General features: G+C 42.1%; 1 protein-coding gene across 1 annotated transcript in view; it reads right to left on the minus strand.

Moving 5' to 3' along the window:
• The window catches only part of PDCD10 (programmed cell death 10), a 46,631-nt gene that overhangs the window by 23,229 nt on the left and 7,262 nt on the right, over positions 1–16,140 (minus strand). Inside the window, exon 2 of the mRNA XM_056565106.1 lies at positions 6,420–6,624. Coding sequence (XP_056421081.1) covers positions 6,420–6,515 — 96 coding nt within the window. The 5' untranslated portion in view covers positions 6,516–6,624. The remainder of the gene's footprint in view (positions 1–6,419; positions 6,625–16,140) is intronic.

A 16,140-nucleotide genomic window follows, 5' to 3' on the forward strand; every position in this document is an offset into this window, starting at 1 on the left:
GGCCACCACTTAAATATGAAGCAGCTTGGGTCACGGTAATTTTATGAACAGTGACTTGAAGCAAATGTAAAAATAAGAGGGAGACAAAATTTTTTTTTTTTTAATAATCGCCATTTATATCAAAGGGACAGTCTTAAAATAAAAAAAATAACTGTCAAATTCAAAATGGGACATATGGTAAGTCTAGTCTTTTCTCTGGGTGATCAGCTCAAGAGTAACTTGTCGTCACCAAGCGCTGCCAAATTTTTCATCTTTTGAGGAAACAGTCACATTTAGAGGAAAATGAAATACCTTTTCACAGCGATTCCCAACCTATGTGCCTCCAGCTGTTGCAAAACTAGAACTTCCTGCAAGCCTGAACGCATGCTGGGAGTTGTAGTTTTGCAACAGCTGGAGTCACACTGCCTGGGAAACCCTGCCTTATCTAAATAAAGCGATCAATTTGTGCTCCCAAGTTCTAAGCAATTCCTTCCTACAATCGTTTACTGCATTGCAGCTTGGAAAGGTGAAGCGGACTAGTAAAATGTCTTTATATCTGCAGAGCTTGCATTGCCTTTGCCATTAGACGTCGCGCTCTATGGTAAGTATGCAGCGTCACGTAGAGAGCTGCACCACAAGACCCAGAGCACAAAAGAAAATAAACGTACATGGGATTTTGCAGCATCTGCATATTTAGGTGTCTAAGCAGAAAACAATCGGCCAAAAGCAATGCGTCTAAATGATTTTCTATTGGAGAGTGTTCCGTACAGATGCACAAGCATTACCGAGCAGTCTGTTTACCAGCTGTCCCAAAAATAATACAATGGCCGCCTCGGAAGCCAAAGCTCAGATTGATTCAAGTTGGAGACACTGCACAAATTGAAGCTATAATTTTACACACAGCTTTTGTCCTCGTACACTCCCCCGGTACTCATAAATCAAATTTATCACATCTGAGGAACCCATAAAAAAGGAAAGCAAAAGCAAAGCAGAATTATCCGCACAGCGCTGAAGAAAAATAAAAAGGCTTGATTTTTTTTTAAATCCCGACACAGATCCTAAGAAAAGATTGTGGCTCTGTGTTTATAGGAACGCTACATGAGTGGAACCATTTGTATAGTGCTTAGAGCCGCGCAGATTACAGGGCTCGCTGGAACGTGCCAGGGGTTATCTCCTCTACAAATGGCCTTTATCTCAGGAGGATAGGAAATATGGAGGAAAAAGCCCGGCTCTTATCAGGTAATTGATCATTTCATTTACACCCTTTAAAAGGTGGTTTCCACTTACAGCAATTCGCTATAGTCTCACTTTCTACAAGAAGGAACCAGCTCTAACTAAACTAGAACATTTCTATTCATATCTGGAAATGGAGACAATTGTCAAAATATTCCTTTAGGGCAGGTTCACACGGGGCGCATCCGCAGGGGCCGGGTAGCTGTATGTGTCCACTCAGAGGCCGATTTCTACAGCGGGGAATCGGCCACTATGGGCGGACACACACACACACACACAAGCTCCCTATGCAGTCCCTCTTGTGACATACCTACGTGAAATACACTGCGGATGCACCCTGTGTGACCCTGACTAGAGAAGAGTGAACTTACAGTAAATTCGATTCGTCACGAACTTCTCGGCTCGGCAGTTGATGACTTTTCCTGCATAAATTAGTTCAGCTTTCAGGTGCTCCGGTGGGCTGGAAAAGGTGGATACATTCCTAGGAAAGAGTCTCCAGCCCACTGGAGCACCTGAAAGCCGAACTAGTTTATGCAGGAAAAGTCATCAACTGCCGAGCCGAGAAGTTCGTGACGAATCGAATTTACTGTAAGTTCACTCATCTCTAACCCTGACCTTAGGCTGTATTCACACATTCAGTATCCAGCACATATTTTATGTGCAGGATTTTATGTTGCAGATTTCAATGTAAACTAATTGACTGAACACAGCTTCAAATCTGCAGCTTCAAATCCTGCACAGGATACTGTACATCTGAATAGACCCTCAGGATGCAAGTACAGTCTCTGAACACGGCTTTTTATCTGCAATTCCATATCCAATACTGTAGGTGTATATAGAACCTTAGGGTAATATAGTAACAGTATCTGCTGCAGATTTCATACTGAGTTCAACTCCTCATATTGATTTATCAGCATGAAATCCACAGCAAATAAGGTACGTGTGAATGTACCTTTAGAGCAGGGCTTGACAAATCCTAGGCCTAATGTTGCCATGGCGATAACATTTTTTGTTTTTTGTCAGCCCTTTTTATGGGAGGGGGAGTCTCTGGCCAACCACCAAAAAAGCATTCCGAACACTTCGTTCCACACTGGCTAATGGAGTACCGCTTTAAACTCCTTCCCGACCCATGACCACTACATGTTGGGTGGCAATATGACGGTGCCAAGGTCATACCCAGCAGCCATCTGAAGCTGACCCCTGCTGGTAATGACCGACATTGTTAAATAAGGAACATCTGTGTGATCTAGAGTTTTGCTGTGCAATCCTAATGGTCCAGTGGTCTGATCAGTCCTCAGGCCAGCACGAGGCATGCATTCGCTAAAGAGCCCCAATCTCATAGACCAATATGCTTAAAGTGTACCCGTCAGATCCAACCAAAAAACTTTAATATATCCCTCAGTGCCTAATCCTGACCATGTACATCTCATTTTTATGTGTCTAGCACATTTATTTTTTTATTACACTTTTAATTTAGCTCACTAGTCTGAATTCGTCTCAAAGGGAGGGGGCATGGCCTCACTGTGCAGGTCTCCGCCCCCCCCCCCCCCTCTGTATGCTGTCTGCTCACATCTCCCCTAGCATTAGCAAAACTACAACTCACAGCTTGTCCTCACTGACAGTAGTGGGACACAAGCTGACAGAGGGAGGATGTTTCCTCCAGCTTAGAACCCTGCACTCACAGCTGTCAATCAAGGAAGTGTGTCCATGACATAGGTGATGACGCATGGACACAGCAGGACTAGTATGTGTCCAAGCAGGCAGGGGGGCAGTTTTTTTTTTTTAATAGGGAGAAAGTAATCTTGGCGGTGGCTTATCTCTCCAAGAACAAAACAGACAAGTTTAGTCCAAGATGGTAAAACATTCCCTCACCTAACATCTGCTGTCAGGTAAGTCCGGAGGCCACCGTCTGTAATAGTCTGTAGAGATGGGCGAAGTTACAATGATTCGATTCGAACTTCTCGGCTCGGCAGTTGATGACTTATCCTGCATAAACGAGTTCAGCTTTCAGGTGCTCCGGTGGTTACAGTCCTAGGAGAGAGTCTCCAGCCCACCAGAGCACCTGAAAGCTGAACTAATTTATGCAGTTTAAGTCATCAACTGCCGAGCCAAGAAGTTTGTGACGAATCAAATCGCTGTAAGTTCGCTCATTTCTAATAGTCTGTCGATCCCACCGAAAATGTTGGGTTTGGCAGACTTTTTAGAAGAAAGAAGCCATGTTTTTCTAATTCTGGACAACCTAACTGGCCTTTTTTTTCCTGTTTGTAACTCATGTGTCAGCTTTGCTGTATATACATGACGCAGGAGGAAGAGAATCATCTCAATCAATGGAGGGTGGGGGAGTTAATGGAGACCTAGATAAGGTAGGATGCCAACACTATACACTATGCACACAGATAAGGCTCTGTACACTTCTCTCCTGGTCTCTGGGGAATGGTGTTGATGGTTTAGACCAAATACATAAAGCGCCAGACACGTCAAAAGTTTAAATAGCATCGGGTTTCAAGCTGGTTGTGTGTGCGGCAGCGCTCTTCACTAGAGATGAGCGAACTTACAGTAAATTCTATTCGTCACGAACTTCTCGGCGCGGTTATTGATGACTTATCCTGCATAAATTAGTTCAGCTTTCAGGTGCTCCGGTGAGCTAGAAAAGGGGGATACATTCCTAGGAAAGAGTCTCCAGCCCACCGGAGCACCTGAAAGCTGAACTAATTTATGCAGGAAAAGTCATCAACTGCCGAGCCGAGAAGTTCGTGACGAATCGAATTTACTGTAAGTTCGCTCAGCTCTACTCTTCACTCCCCAGCCGGCTGCTCTGTCTGACATCTACTGCTTAGACGAATGCAGTAAAAGAGTCAGATTTGATTGACATCTGAGGAGTGAAGCCCTTCACCGGCTTATAACTCACAATCGCGGTGGGTCTCAGGACAGACTTCATGCGATCTAAGCTTTTGTCTGGATTACATGCCAAAACATTTTTCAAATGCTGTACCGTAAACTATTAGTGTCATTTTTTAATTTGATTTTTTTTGATCAATTGGGGGATCGGTTGCAAAGACCCCCACCAATTGCTAGAAGGAGCAGGAAGCAGAGTTTAGCTGAGTGCTGCCAGAGACTGACTCCAAGAACTTTCTCTAGAATGCATCTCATGTAGGAAGGTATACTAGCCTCCGCTTCATCTACATACTACAATGGATGATGTCAGAGCTGGCCTGTACGACTCTGGAGGAGACCAGGAATGCCCCATGACTATTCACAGATCCTGCCTCTTTTTTTTTTTTTATTTTGCTCCAAGGCCCATCTTAGAATATACCATTACCATCAAGTAAACCATTGTAGTAGACATTTAAAGGGGTATTACAGGAACATTTTTATCTCACTCACTCACTCTCAACTGGCTCCAGAAAGTTAAAACAGATTTGTAAATTACTTCCATAAAAAAAATCTTAATCCTTTCAGTACTTATGAGCTTCTGAAGTTAAGGTTGTTCTTTTCTGTCTAAGTAATCTCTGATGACACCTGTCTCGGGAACCGCCCAGTTTAGAAGAGGTATGCTATGGGGATTTGCTTCTAAACTGGGCATTTCCCGAGACACGTGTCATCAGAGAGCACTTAGACAGAAAAGAACAAACCTTAACTTCAGAAGCTCATAAGTACTGAAAGGGTTATGATTTTTTTAATAGAAGTAATTTACAAATCTGTTTAACTTTCTGGAGGCAGTTGATATGTAAAAAAAAGTTTTTTCCTGGATAACCCCTTTAAAGGACAGATTCCCATTAAAATCTAATAAATCTAACATTAGCGCCAGCCAATATTAAACATCACTTACTCCAGTGTATCCCAACCAGGGTGCCTCCAGCTGTTGCAAAACTACAACTCCCAGCATGCCCCGGACAGCCGAAGGCTGTCCGGGGCATGCTGGGAGTTGTAGTTTTGCAGCAGCTGGAGGCACCCTGGTTGGGAAACACTGATTTAATCTAATATCAAGACCAAAGCTTAAGTGACACTAATAGTGAGGTCTGATCCTGGTGGAGTTATGCCCAGTTGTGATAACATCATTTTATTACCATCTAGACATTACGCTTCTAAACAGAATATACATATATTTGTTTCGGTCATATACTAAGCAAGCAGCTTATCCATGCCAATGTCGGCCTCACCCTACTCCTATTGTTTCTTGTGTGTGTCATGGTAGGAGTGGTAGAGCAGCATTTCAATGACTGTCCTACAGGGAGAAAGACACTGAAGCAACACTTGTCTCCATTCTCATTTCCTTGTCTATTGCAACAAAATTGCTCAAGATAAGGCTCTGTACACTAATATTTGACTTTACAGATCAGAATAGCACTATAGTGAAAGTTGGGCTTTGTACTTATTTTTTCCCTGAATGTATACAATGCCTGCATTTTATTTTAGCGTTAAAAGGGGTACTCCGCTGGAAAACTATTATTTTTTTTTTTTTTAAATCAACTGGTGCCAGAAAGTTAAACAGATTTGTAAATTACTTCTATTAAAAAATCTTAATCCTTCCAGTACTTATTAGCTGCTGAATACTAAAGAGGAAATTCTTTTCTTTCTGGAACACAGAGCTCTCTGCTGACATCATGACCACAGTGCTCTCTGCTGATGTCTTTGTCCATTTTAAGAAGTGTCCAGAGTAGGAGAAAATCCCCATAGCAAACATATGCTGCTCTGGACAGTTCCTAAAATGGACAGAGATGTCAGCAGAGAGCACTGTGCTCGTGATGTCAGCAGAGAGCACTGTGTTCCTAAAAGAAAAGAATTTCCTCTGTAGTATTCAGCAGCTAATAAGTACTGGAAGGAATAAGATTTTTTAATAGAAGTAATTTACAAATCTGTTTAACTTTCCGGCACTAGTTAATTTTTTTTTTTTTTTTTTTTTTCAGATTAGAGGTACTCCAGTGGAAACTTTAAAAAAAAAAAAAAAAAAATTATATATATATATATATATATATATATATATATATATATATATATATATATATATATATATATATTTTTTTTTTTTTTTTTTTTTTTTTAAAGTTTCCACTGGAGTACCTCTAATCTGAAAAAAAAAAAAAAAAAAAAAAAACACCTTCTGGACCAGTATCTCCACAGAACACAATATAGGTTCCTATCCCAAGTACAATGGGTGAAAGTCCGAAAAAGCCCATTTCTAAGTATCTTATAACAAGAACACCAACCTCATTAAATACTGGATACATAACCGCATACAATGGCATGGAAACCATAGAAGTGGTCTCTGCTTCATTCTTCATCTCTTCCATTGTCATCCTCATTCAAAGAGACCAGGCTGTTAGAATATGGTGCTATGGAAGCAGAAATCTCCTCATTCAGTGTGCTTGATGCAGGCGTTCCTATTCGTGCAAGAAATTTAATTCTGTTACCCTAAAAGAGAAGGAACATGGTGTTAATATAAGCATCTACACCCTTAGGTCTATGAAAGCCCTAAAAGTATTAGACAATTAAAGGGGTTGTCTCATCAAGACTATTAGGGAATGTTAACATTAAGGGTGTGTTCACACAGAGGAATAGGAGCTACGGAATTAACTTTTTTGCACAAAGTTTTCGCAAATTTTGAGCGAAAATCGTGCAGAATTAACGTGGAATTCCACGCGAAAATAGGAGGAAACTGTTTTTTTTTTTTTTTACTGGACTACAACCACCAATTGGAATTTCCCTTTTTATTTATTTTTTTTGTGTGCGAAATTTCCAAGCAAATTCCTACCATTTTTACCATTGATTTTAATGGACTTCTGCTTGACTATTCCGTAAGAATAATGAACATGTTCTTTCTTCTAGCGGAACGGAATTCCGCGAGCAGAATTTACGCATTGCGAACAGTGCAGAGTAAAATACATTGAAGTCAGTGGCAAAGCAGATGTTAAAGAGGTTATCCAGGAAAAAAACAATTTTTTTTTTTTTATATATCAACTGGCTCCAGAAAGTTAAACAGATTTGTAAATTACTTCTATTAAAAAATCTCTTCTGAGCTGCTGAAGTTGAGTTCTTTTCTGTCTAAGCTCTCTAATGACATCTGTCTCGGGAACTGTCCAGAGTAGAAGTAAATCCCCATAGCAAACCTCTTCTACTCTGTGCAAACAGAGATGTCAGCAGAGATGTCAGCAGAGAGCACTGTTGCCAGACAGAAAACAACAACTCAACTTAAGCAGCTGATAATTATTGGAAGGATTAATATTTAATAGAAGTAATTTACAAATCTGTTTAACTTTCTGGAGCCAATTGATATTTAAAAAATAAAATGAGAAGTTTTTTCCTGGAATACCCCTTTAATTATTTCTAAGCGCAAAATTCAAGCGGAATTATTCGAGTAAATTCCTCTTGAATTACTCAGTGAACGCACCCTAAGGAGATTTTTCCTCGTCGGGAAGATGATCCGCCCAAATACTACACTGATGACCATTCATCTGACTGGCTGCATTGAAACCGTATTGTAAATGCTACTGCAGGATAAAGGTCTGGCAGGACATGGCTTCACCTAAGAAAACCATTAGCGGCTGAGTTACACCAAGTTTTAAAGAATAATGCTGTATTTTTTGTCTCATTTGTATCAGTTTTATGCAGGAAGAGTTTCAACCAAATGTTGAAAATCAACAAGGAAATTGCAATAAAATGTACTACAAACTATGCTTCATGGTGTTTGATTTAGAGAGTGTTTTTTTGGGATCTGTAGCTTTTATTGTACATATGGTAAACAGAACAATGCGAACCTTCTAATGCATATCTTAAGGGGATCCATCAGCTCTAGATCATGCTTAGAGCTGCAGAAATGGGCAGAGAGCTGATAAGGGGGGTTAAAACAAATACATGTCTTTGCAGAGTTATGAAATCATGTTTTCCATTCAAGCTCAAGTGTCCAAGAGGCCTGGCTAAGCTGAAACATGCACACCTCCTCCCTGCCCTGTATAATTGATGCACTGGGTTTGGCTTCCAGTGCGGAGCTTTGTAAATCAATGGAAAGAAGGGAGGGGTAGGGGAGGGAGAAGGCTTGCCCAGCCTCTAAACGTCTTGAGCTTATAAGAAAAAAACACTTAAGTTTGTAAACAACCATCAGCTAAGACAGCTATCATTTGTTATCCTTCTCTATTATCGCAGCTCTGAGCATGATATACAGCTGACAGATTCCTTTTTAGCATGTGAATAAAAGATATCTTGTCACATAAGACAGGGGGAGCAGAAAGTACAGTGAGGCAAAGACACTAAAGGTGGCCATATGCCTTAGCCAGAAGTGGGTTGATGTTTAAAATGTTCATCTGAAAAACAATTTTTCAGACGCATTTCACTACATATTGACCATTACAGTCGATCTAACTAGTCATACATGATCAATGACACTGGAAAAACATTCATTCCTAAATGACTGTAGACAAAAGACCTTTCCTGAACTAAATATCTTATTAATTGTCTTTTGAGTGAAGATTCCAGACAGAGTCGTCTAGTTTCCATATAGCGACATCAATCATCAGTTGGTGAACAATCATTTTGGCTGAAACCATTGGTTTTCAACTTTAATGTGTATAGAGGCCGCCCTTCTCTACCCCAACAGATGATTTTACAACTGCCAAATCTTTTGTTCTCTGAAAGATAAGCCAGTTCCATGCTCCTCTGGTGGAAGGTTTATCATCTCCAATCCCCCTGCCTAGGGATGTCCCAATACCGATACTAGTATCGGAGCCGATACCCAGCATTTGCATGGTATCGGGGACGTGCTTAATGTCCCCGATACCATGTCCGATATCTGCTGCAGTGCGGCCATCCTCTCCTTAATGCCCTGCTCCGCTGCCCCATTCGCATCATTGCGTCCTATGGAGGAGCATGTGACACACATGTAACTCCACCTCGTCCACTGCGCCCAGTGTAATGCTACGGAGGATGCAGAGTGACGTGTATGTCACACGCTCCACCGTAGAATGCCATGATGCGGACGGGAGAACGGGGAAGCAGAGCAGCAACACCCGACAGAGCACAGCCACTGGTGAGCAACTACCAGTGGCACTACAGAGGGTGGGTGGCTGCTATCTACAAGGGCCCCCCCCCCTTGTAGATAGCAGCTACCCACCCTCTGTAGTGCCACCCACCCACTGTAGTGCCACTGGTTCTTCACTAGCAACAGCCCCCCGGCTGTTGCTAGTGAAGAAAATACAAGTGACCCAGCAGAGTCTTGCGATTCCGGTTTATTAGATATAAAATCAATACATGAAATAGGTGGTGGAGAAATACTGGACGCATTTCGAACAGAGATCTGTCCTATGACCCAGCTGTAACAAAGGACGGATCTTCGTTCAAAACGCGTCCAGTATTTCTCCACTACCCATTTCATTATTGATTTTATATATAATAAACCGGAATCGCAAAACTCTGCTGGATCACTTGTATTTTCTTCATCCAAGTTGTGCACCTGGTCCGGGGGGATCCGCGCAGAGTGCTGGGGGAGGTGAGTCGACTCTCACTTGTGTATACTGGGCTGCTGCTAATGTCTGCAACTATCTATACTACACCCCCGGAAGAAGCCGTGAGCGAAACGTGTATTTTACTATATTGTGTGTTTGCATGCTCAGACGTGAAGGACATACTTCTTGTCCATTATTTACTTTGTTTTCCATTTTTGAGCAAGTTTTGCTGTTACTTTTGGTACATATTGCCTTCACCCTTCAGCATGCAACCTATACCTTACATATGGTACGTGGATTTATTGTATTACAGCATTTAAACACTGTGGTCACATTTTGTACTCATGCTTCCACCAGTCCCATTCTACCACTCTATGCATTTTAAAGGTTTTAAACATATGTCTTTTTTACTATGGTAAACTCATTACGTAATATTGATTCCTCAAACGCCATTTTTCGTCTTTAGTCTTTCTAATTGTTGGGCGTGGAGCAGTCACGCATTGGAACTTTTTACATGTTTAACTATCTATACTACCTACTATTAAAGACAATCTTACAGCAGAATCACCTGCACTAACAAATGTATAGGTAGATAGTGCAGGTGACCCGTTACTACCAATGTGAACATCAGCGCAATCGCTCCAGAGAAATTGGTTTTGCCTCCAATGCAAATTCCCTGTTCTGCACAATGGAGAAGAAAGATCTTTGCTCATACTACAGCAACCGCCTACCACATATCATACAGTAAGCAGCGCCAGAAACCGGGTCACCCTGGTGTCAAATTCCTTTTAAAAGGGGTACTCCACTGGAAAACATTTTCTTTTTAATCAACTGGTGCCAGAAAGTTAAACAGATTTGTAAATTACTTCTATTTAAAAATCTTAATCCTTCCAGTTCTTATCAGCTGCTGTACACTAACTATAGAGGAAATTCTTTTCTTTTTGAATTTCCTTTCTGTCTGACCACAGTGCTCGCTGCTAACACCTCTGCCTATTTTAAGAAATGTCCAGAGCAGGATAGGTTTGCTATGGGGATTTGTTCTTACACTGGACAGTTCCTAAAATGGACAGAGGTGTCAGCAGAGAGGACTGTGGTCAGGCAGAAAGGAAATTCAAAAAGAAAATAACTTTCTCTGTAACATACAGCAGCTGATAAGTGCTGGAAGGATTAAGATTTTTAAATAGAAGTAATTTACAAATCTGTTTAACTTTCTGGCACCAGTTGATTTAAAAAATAAGTTTTCTAGCGGAGTACCCCTTGAAAATAAAAATACTCGTAATTAGTATCGGCGAGTACTAGAATTAAAGTATCGGTACTCTTACTCGGTCTATCATATCGGGACATCCCTACCCCAGCCCAATTCCTACACTATTCCAAACACATAACTGGTCATCTGAGCTCAGTGTTCACATGTACAGAGTAAGACTAGGAGAGAAATGTCATCTGACTGCCATCTTATAATTATGGCTACTTTAAGGGAATCTGTCTGTTCCAGATCATGCTCAGATTTTAAGTGAACTTACTTCTCCGCTCCCCCGCCCCATCTTGACTGACAGGCATGCACAGCTAAGGCTGCATTCACACACAGTTTTCAGCCTACGGTTGCCGGATCCGGCTGGGGGAGGGGAAAACCAGGCCCTCCCGTACCCTAGTATACTACGGTTTTAGGTCCGGTCACAAAACCGGATACAGGTCAAAAATGAGCCGACCGGAGTCACCGTTTGACTCTGGTCGGCTCAATAAAGTAAATGGATTTCAGCTCCGGTCCAACTGTGTTACGGGAGTGCCTGGTATTCCCCTCCCCCAGCCAACTGACTGGGGGAGGGGAATAGTGCTTTAGTGCTGGAAGATGTGCCCTGTATGCCAATCTATAAAGCCGGTGAGGGATGGGTGAAGATAAAGACATGTATCCCACTGTTCACACAGCTTCTTTGACACTTAAACATGATCTAGAACTAACAGATTTCCTTTAACACTAGAAACTACACAACTTCTGATGCATCACAGCATCTGAGACAAGCTCTAACCCTCGTATTCATGTGTCAAGCATTTAAACACATACTTCACATGTTCTTTGCAATTAAAGTCCATAAGGAGTTTAGTCATCCTAACAAAACTTATCGTCAGGATAGGTCATCAATATTAGACTGACAGGGTCAGACTCGTGACAACCTTTCCTATCACACTAGCACCATGGCCCCTTCAAACAGCTGATCAGTGATGATGCCAGGAGTAAGATTTTCCTGTGTTGCAACTAGGGATGTCCCGATACCGATACTAGTATAGGTATCGGGGCAGATACCCGGTATTTGCATGGTATTGGGGACTCGTCTAATGTCCCAGATACCAAAGCCGATACCTGGCGGAGTGCTCCGCTGCTTCTCTGATCCGCATCATGCCGCAGCCCTGTTCTGCCGTTCCCTTTACTGCTGCTGCTCCGTTCTGCTGTCTGCATCATGTGGTCTTACGGAGGAGCATGTGACACACACGTCACTCCACCTCCTCCCCTACGGAGGAAGCAGAGTGATGTGTGTGTCACATGTTCCTCCATAAGACCACATGATGGAGATGGCAGAACGGAGCAGCACCGGAAAGGGAACGGCAGAACGGGACAGTGGAGCGGTGACAGGCAAGTAAGCAACTACAAGTGGGGTCCTCCTGGCTACAAGGGGGGGGGGGTCCTGCTGGCTAAAAGGGGGGCTGATACAAATGTCTGCAGAGGGGCTGTGGTCTACAGGATGGGCTGCTGTTTAATGTCTGCAACTATATATACTACTTACAAGGGGATACTAACTACTATTAAAGACAATCTTACAGCAGAGTCACCTGCACTAACTTAAATTTATATGTAGATGATGCAGGTGACCCGGTTTCTACCGCTTCTCATCATGTGATCATCAGTCATCAGTCTCACAGCCAATACAAATTCCCTGTTCTGTCCAATGGAGAAGAGAGAAATCTTGGCTCATACTATAGCAGCCGCCTCCATTGTACACAACAAGGACCCACATATACGGTAAACAGCGCCAGAAACCCACGTCGACCTGGTGTAAGATTCCCTTTAAAATATAAGTAATTGTACTTGGTATCGGCAAGTACTAGAATTTAAGTATCGGTACTCGTACTCGGTCTTAAAAAAAAAAAATGGTATCGGGACATCCCTAGTTGCAACCATTAGAATGACCAAAATTTTCAAATAGCTACAGGGGAAAAAAATACAATAGGAGAGGATAAAACATTACTATCACAATAAAAAAATAAATAAATAAATAAATAAACTTTTGACATGTCACACAGCCACATCAGAAGTTCTGATCGATCTGGGTCTAAGTGTTCAGACCCCCACCAATCACTAGATGACTATGGCTCCCTGCAAGATGAGCTATATACAGTTACTTTAGAACTTGACTTTTGGCAAAAAGGAGAGAAGTGCCCAGCTATGCACTTCTCCTGGCTCTATCTAGTGTTTAGTGGGAATCTAAACACACAAAGCACTGACCAATCAAAACTTTGTGTGTCTTTGTGACATATCAAAAGTAGATTTTTTTTTAAAGAGAGACAGTAATGCATTAAGATGTGAAGGATCGCACAGAGAAACTACTCTGGACCACCACATCATTGGATAGAGAGGTATTAAAGCATTTACTAAATTAGGTGTTGCTCCCTCTCACTGACCGCTTATCAGTTTCTGTAACTCCCACAGAAATAAATGGAGACAGCAACCTCTGTACTCATCAACAGGATAAGAGATAAGTATCTGAATGCAGGGGTTCCAACCAATGGGATGCCCAGCTGTCCTCGTGCACAGAGCGATCCCCGCTCCATGCAAGGGCACCGTCGACCCTCACATGAAGTGGTGGTCAACACGCCCCCTCCATGTATCTCTATGGAAGAGCCAGAGATACGCTGTATCTTCATCTCTCCCATAGAGCTGTAGGAAGGGGGGGGGGGGGTGTTGATATGGCAGCTCTGAGCAAGAGAAGTGGAGAACAACAAGCGCCAGGCTGAAGATCACAGGGATCCCTGCGATCAGACACTTATCCCCCAGCTCACCTGTATTCCTGCTCCCCTACACGTCACCTTATATATTTTTACATTTCTTATGAAGAAATAAAATTAAAGTTTTTGAAGACAACATAGGTGAGATCTTTGTTGCTGGACATGGCTATTACTTAGCAGAGGACTCCAGAAGAGACCCCACTATCACTTCTAGTGTGGAAAACAGGGTGTCCATTTATTACCTCTATTGGGGAGGAAGGGGATGGAGGAGGCGCTTCTACTGTAGGAAGCAGGAGATCCTTCTAGCACTACTAATACTGGGGACTTGCAGACCGACTTCCACTACTATTGGAGAACGGAAGGACGCAGGGTGTCTGAAGACACGGAAAAAACTTTAAATGGTTTACTGCAATTCACTGCTGGTTTTAGCCCGCAGCAAATACAAAAGAATGTTTTACGAGCTTCATCAGTTGTTTGAGTGCGGTTGAAATTTGCATAGCAAAACCAGGTAATAGTTTTCAGCAGGTGTTTAACCCCTTAAGGACGCAGCCCATTTTGACCTTAAGGACGCAGCTGTTTTTGCAAATCTGACCACTGTCACTTTAAAGGGGTTCTCTGGTGCTTAGACATCTTATCCCCTATCCAAAGGATGCATGCAGCACCCAGTTTGTAATCAGTCCCAGGACTGATAGCTGTCACGCCCCCTCCCATAGGCTTGCATTGAGGGGCGGAGCCTGACGTCACAGGGGGGCGGAGGCGTGACGTCACATGCCGCCGGCCCTGTGGTCTTCCGTAATCTGACCCGGAGCGAACACGCTCCGGGGACTGATTACAAACGGGGTGCCGCTTGCAAGATCCCGGGGGTCCCCAGCGGTGGGACTCCTGCGATCAGGCATCTTATCACCTATCCTTTGGATAGGGGATAAGATGTCTAAGCACCGAAGAACCCCTTTAAGCATTAATAACTCTGGGATGCTTTAACTTATGAATTTGATTCAGAGATTTTTTTTTTGTTACATATTCCTTTATGTTAGTGGTAAATTTTTGTGGATACTTGCATCATTTCTTGGTGAAAAATTCAAAAATTTCATGAAAAATCTGAAATTTCAAACTTTTAAACTATCTGCTTGTAAGGAAAATGGACGTAAATTATATATTGATTCACATATACAATATGTCAACTTTATGTTGGCATCATAAAGTTCACATGTTCTTACTTTTTGAACCCATTAGAGGACTTCAAAGTATAGCAGCAGTTTTCCAAATTTTCACGAAAAATTCAAAATCTGAATTTTTCAGGGGCCAGTTACGTTTGAGGTGGATTTGAGGGGCCTTTCTGTGGGAAATTTCCCCGTAAATTACCTAATTATAGAAACTGCACCCCTCAAAGTATTCAAGATGACATTCAGAAAGTTTTTTTTTTTTTTTTTTTTTAACCCTTTAGGTGTTTCACAGGGATAGCAGGAAAATTGAGGCAAAAATTCACAATCTTCATTTTTTATTTTTACAAGGGGTAACATTAGAAAAAGACCACCAAAATGTATAACCTAATTCATCTCGAGTAAGGAAATACCTCATGTGTGAATGTAAAGTGCTCTGTGGGTGCACTTGATTGCTCAGAAGGAGCAACAATGGGATTTTGGAGAGCAAATTTTGCTGAAGTGGTTTTGGGGGGGGCATGTCGCATTTAGGAAGCCCCTATGGTGCCAGAACAGCAAAAAATAAATAAATAAATAAAAAACACCCACATGGCATACTATTTGGGAAACTACACCCCTCAAGGAACGTAACAAGGGGTACAATGAGCCTTTACACCCCACAGGTGATTGACAAACTTTCGTTAAAGTAGGACGTGAAAGTGAAAATTTTTCCCCCCTCTGCCGCCTGCTGCACAGGATTGCCATGGTCTCAGGACCCCATGGGCGATATGCCGGGATGGCTGTTAAATAACAGCAGCTATCCTGGCCGCATCACCGCATCCGGAGACGCGGTGGTCATGGCATGCAGGGCCGTAAATGTACGGCGATGTGCGCTAAGTGATACTTAGCAGCATTGTCCATTTACGACGCTTGTTGTTAATGGGTTAAAGGGGTATTCCAGGCAAAAACTTTTTTTTATATATCAACTGGCTCCGGAAAGTTAAACAGATTTGTAAATTACTTCGATTAAAAAATCTTAATCCTTGCAATAGTCATTAGCTTCTGAAGTTGAGTTGTTTTTTTTTCTGTCTAACTGCTCTGTGATGACTCACATCCCGGGAGCTGTCCAGATCCTATGGGGATATTTTCCCATCATGCAAGAGATATTCTCCCATCATGCACAGCTCCCGGGACGCGACATCATCATTAAGCAGTTAGACAGAAAATTTCAGAAGCTAATAACTATTGGAAGGATTAAGATTTTTTAATAGAAGGTATTTACAAATCTGTTTAACTTTCCGGAGCCAGTTGATATATCTAAAAAAAAGTTTTTGCCTGGATAACCCCTTTAACCC

Source organism: Hyla sarda, chromosome 3, assembly GCF_029499605.1.
Source record: "Hyla sarda isolate aHylSar1 chromosome 3, aHylSar1.hap1, whole genome shotgun sequence".
NCBI lineage: Eukaryota > Metazoa > Chordata > Amphibia > Anura > Hylidae > Hyla > Hyla sarda.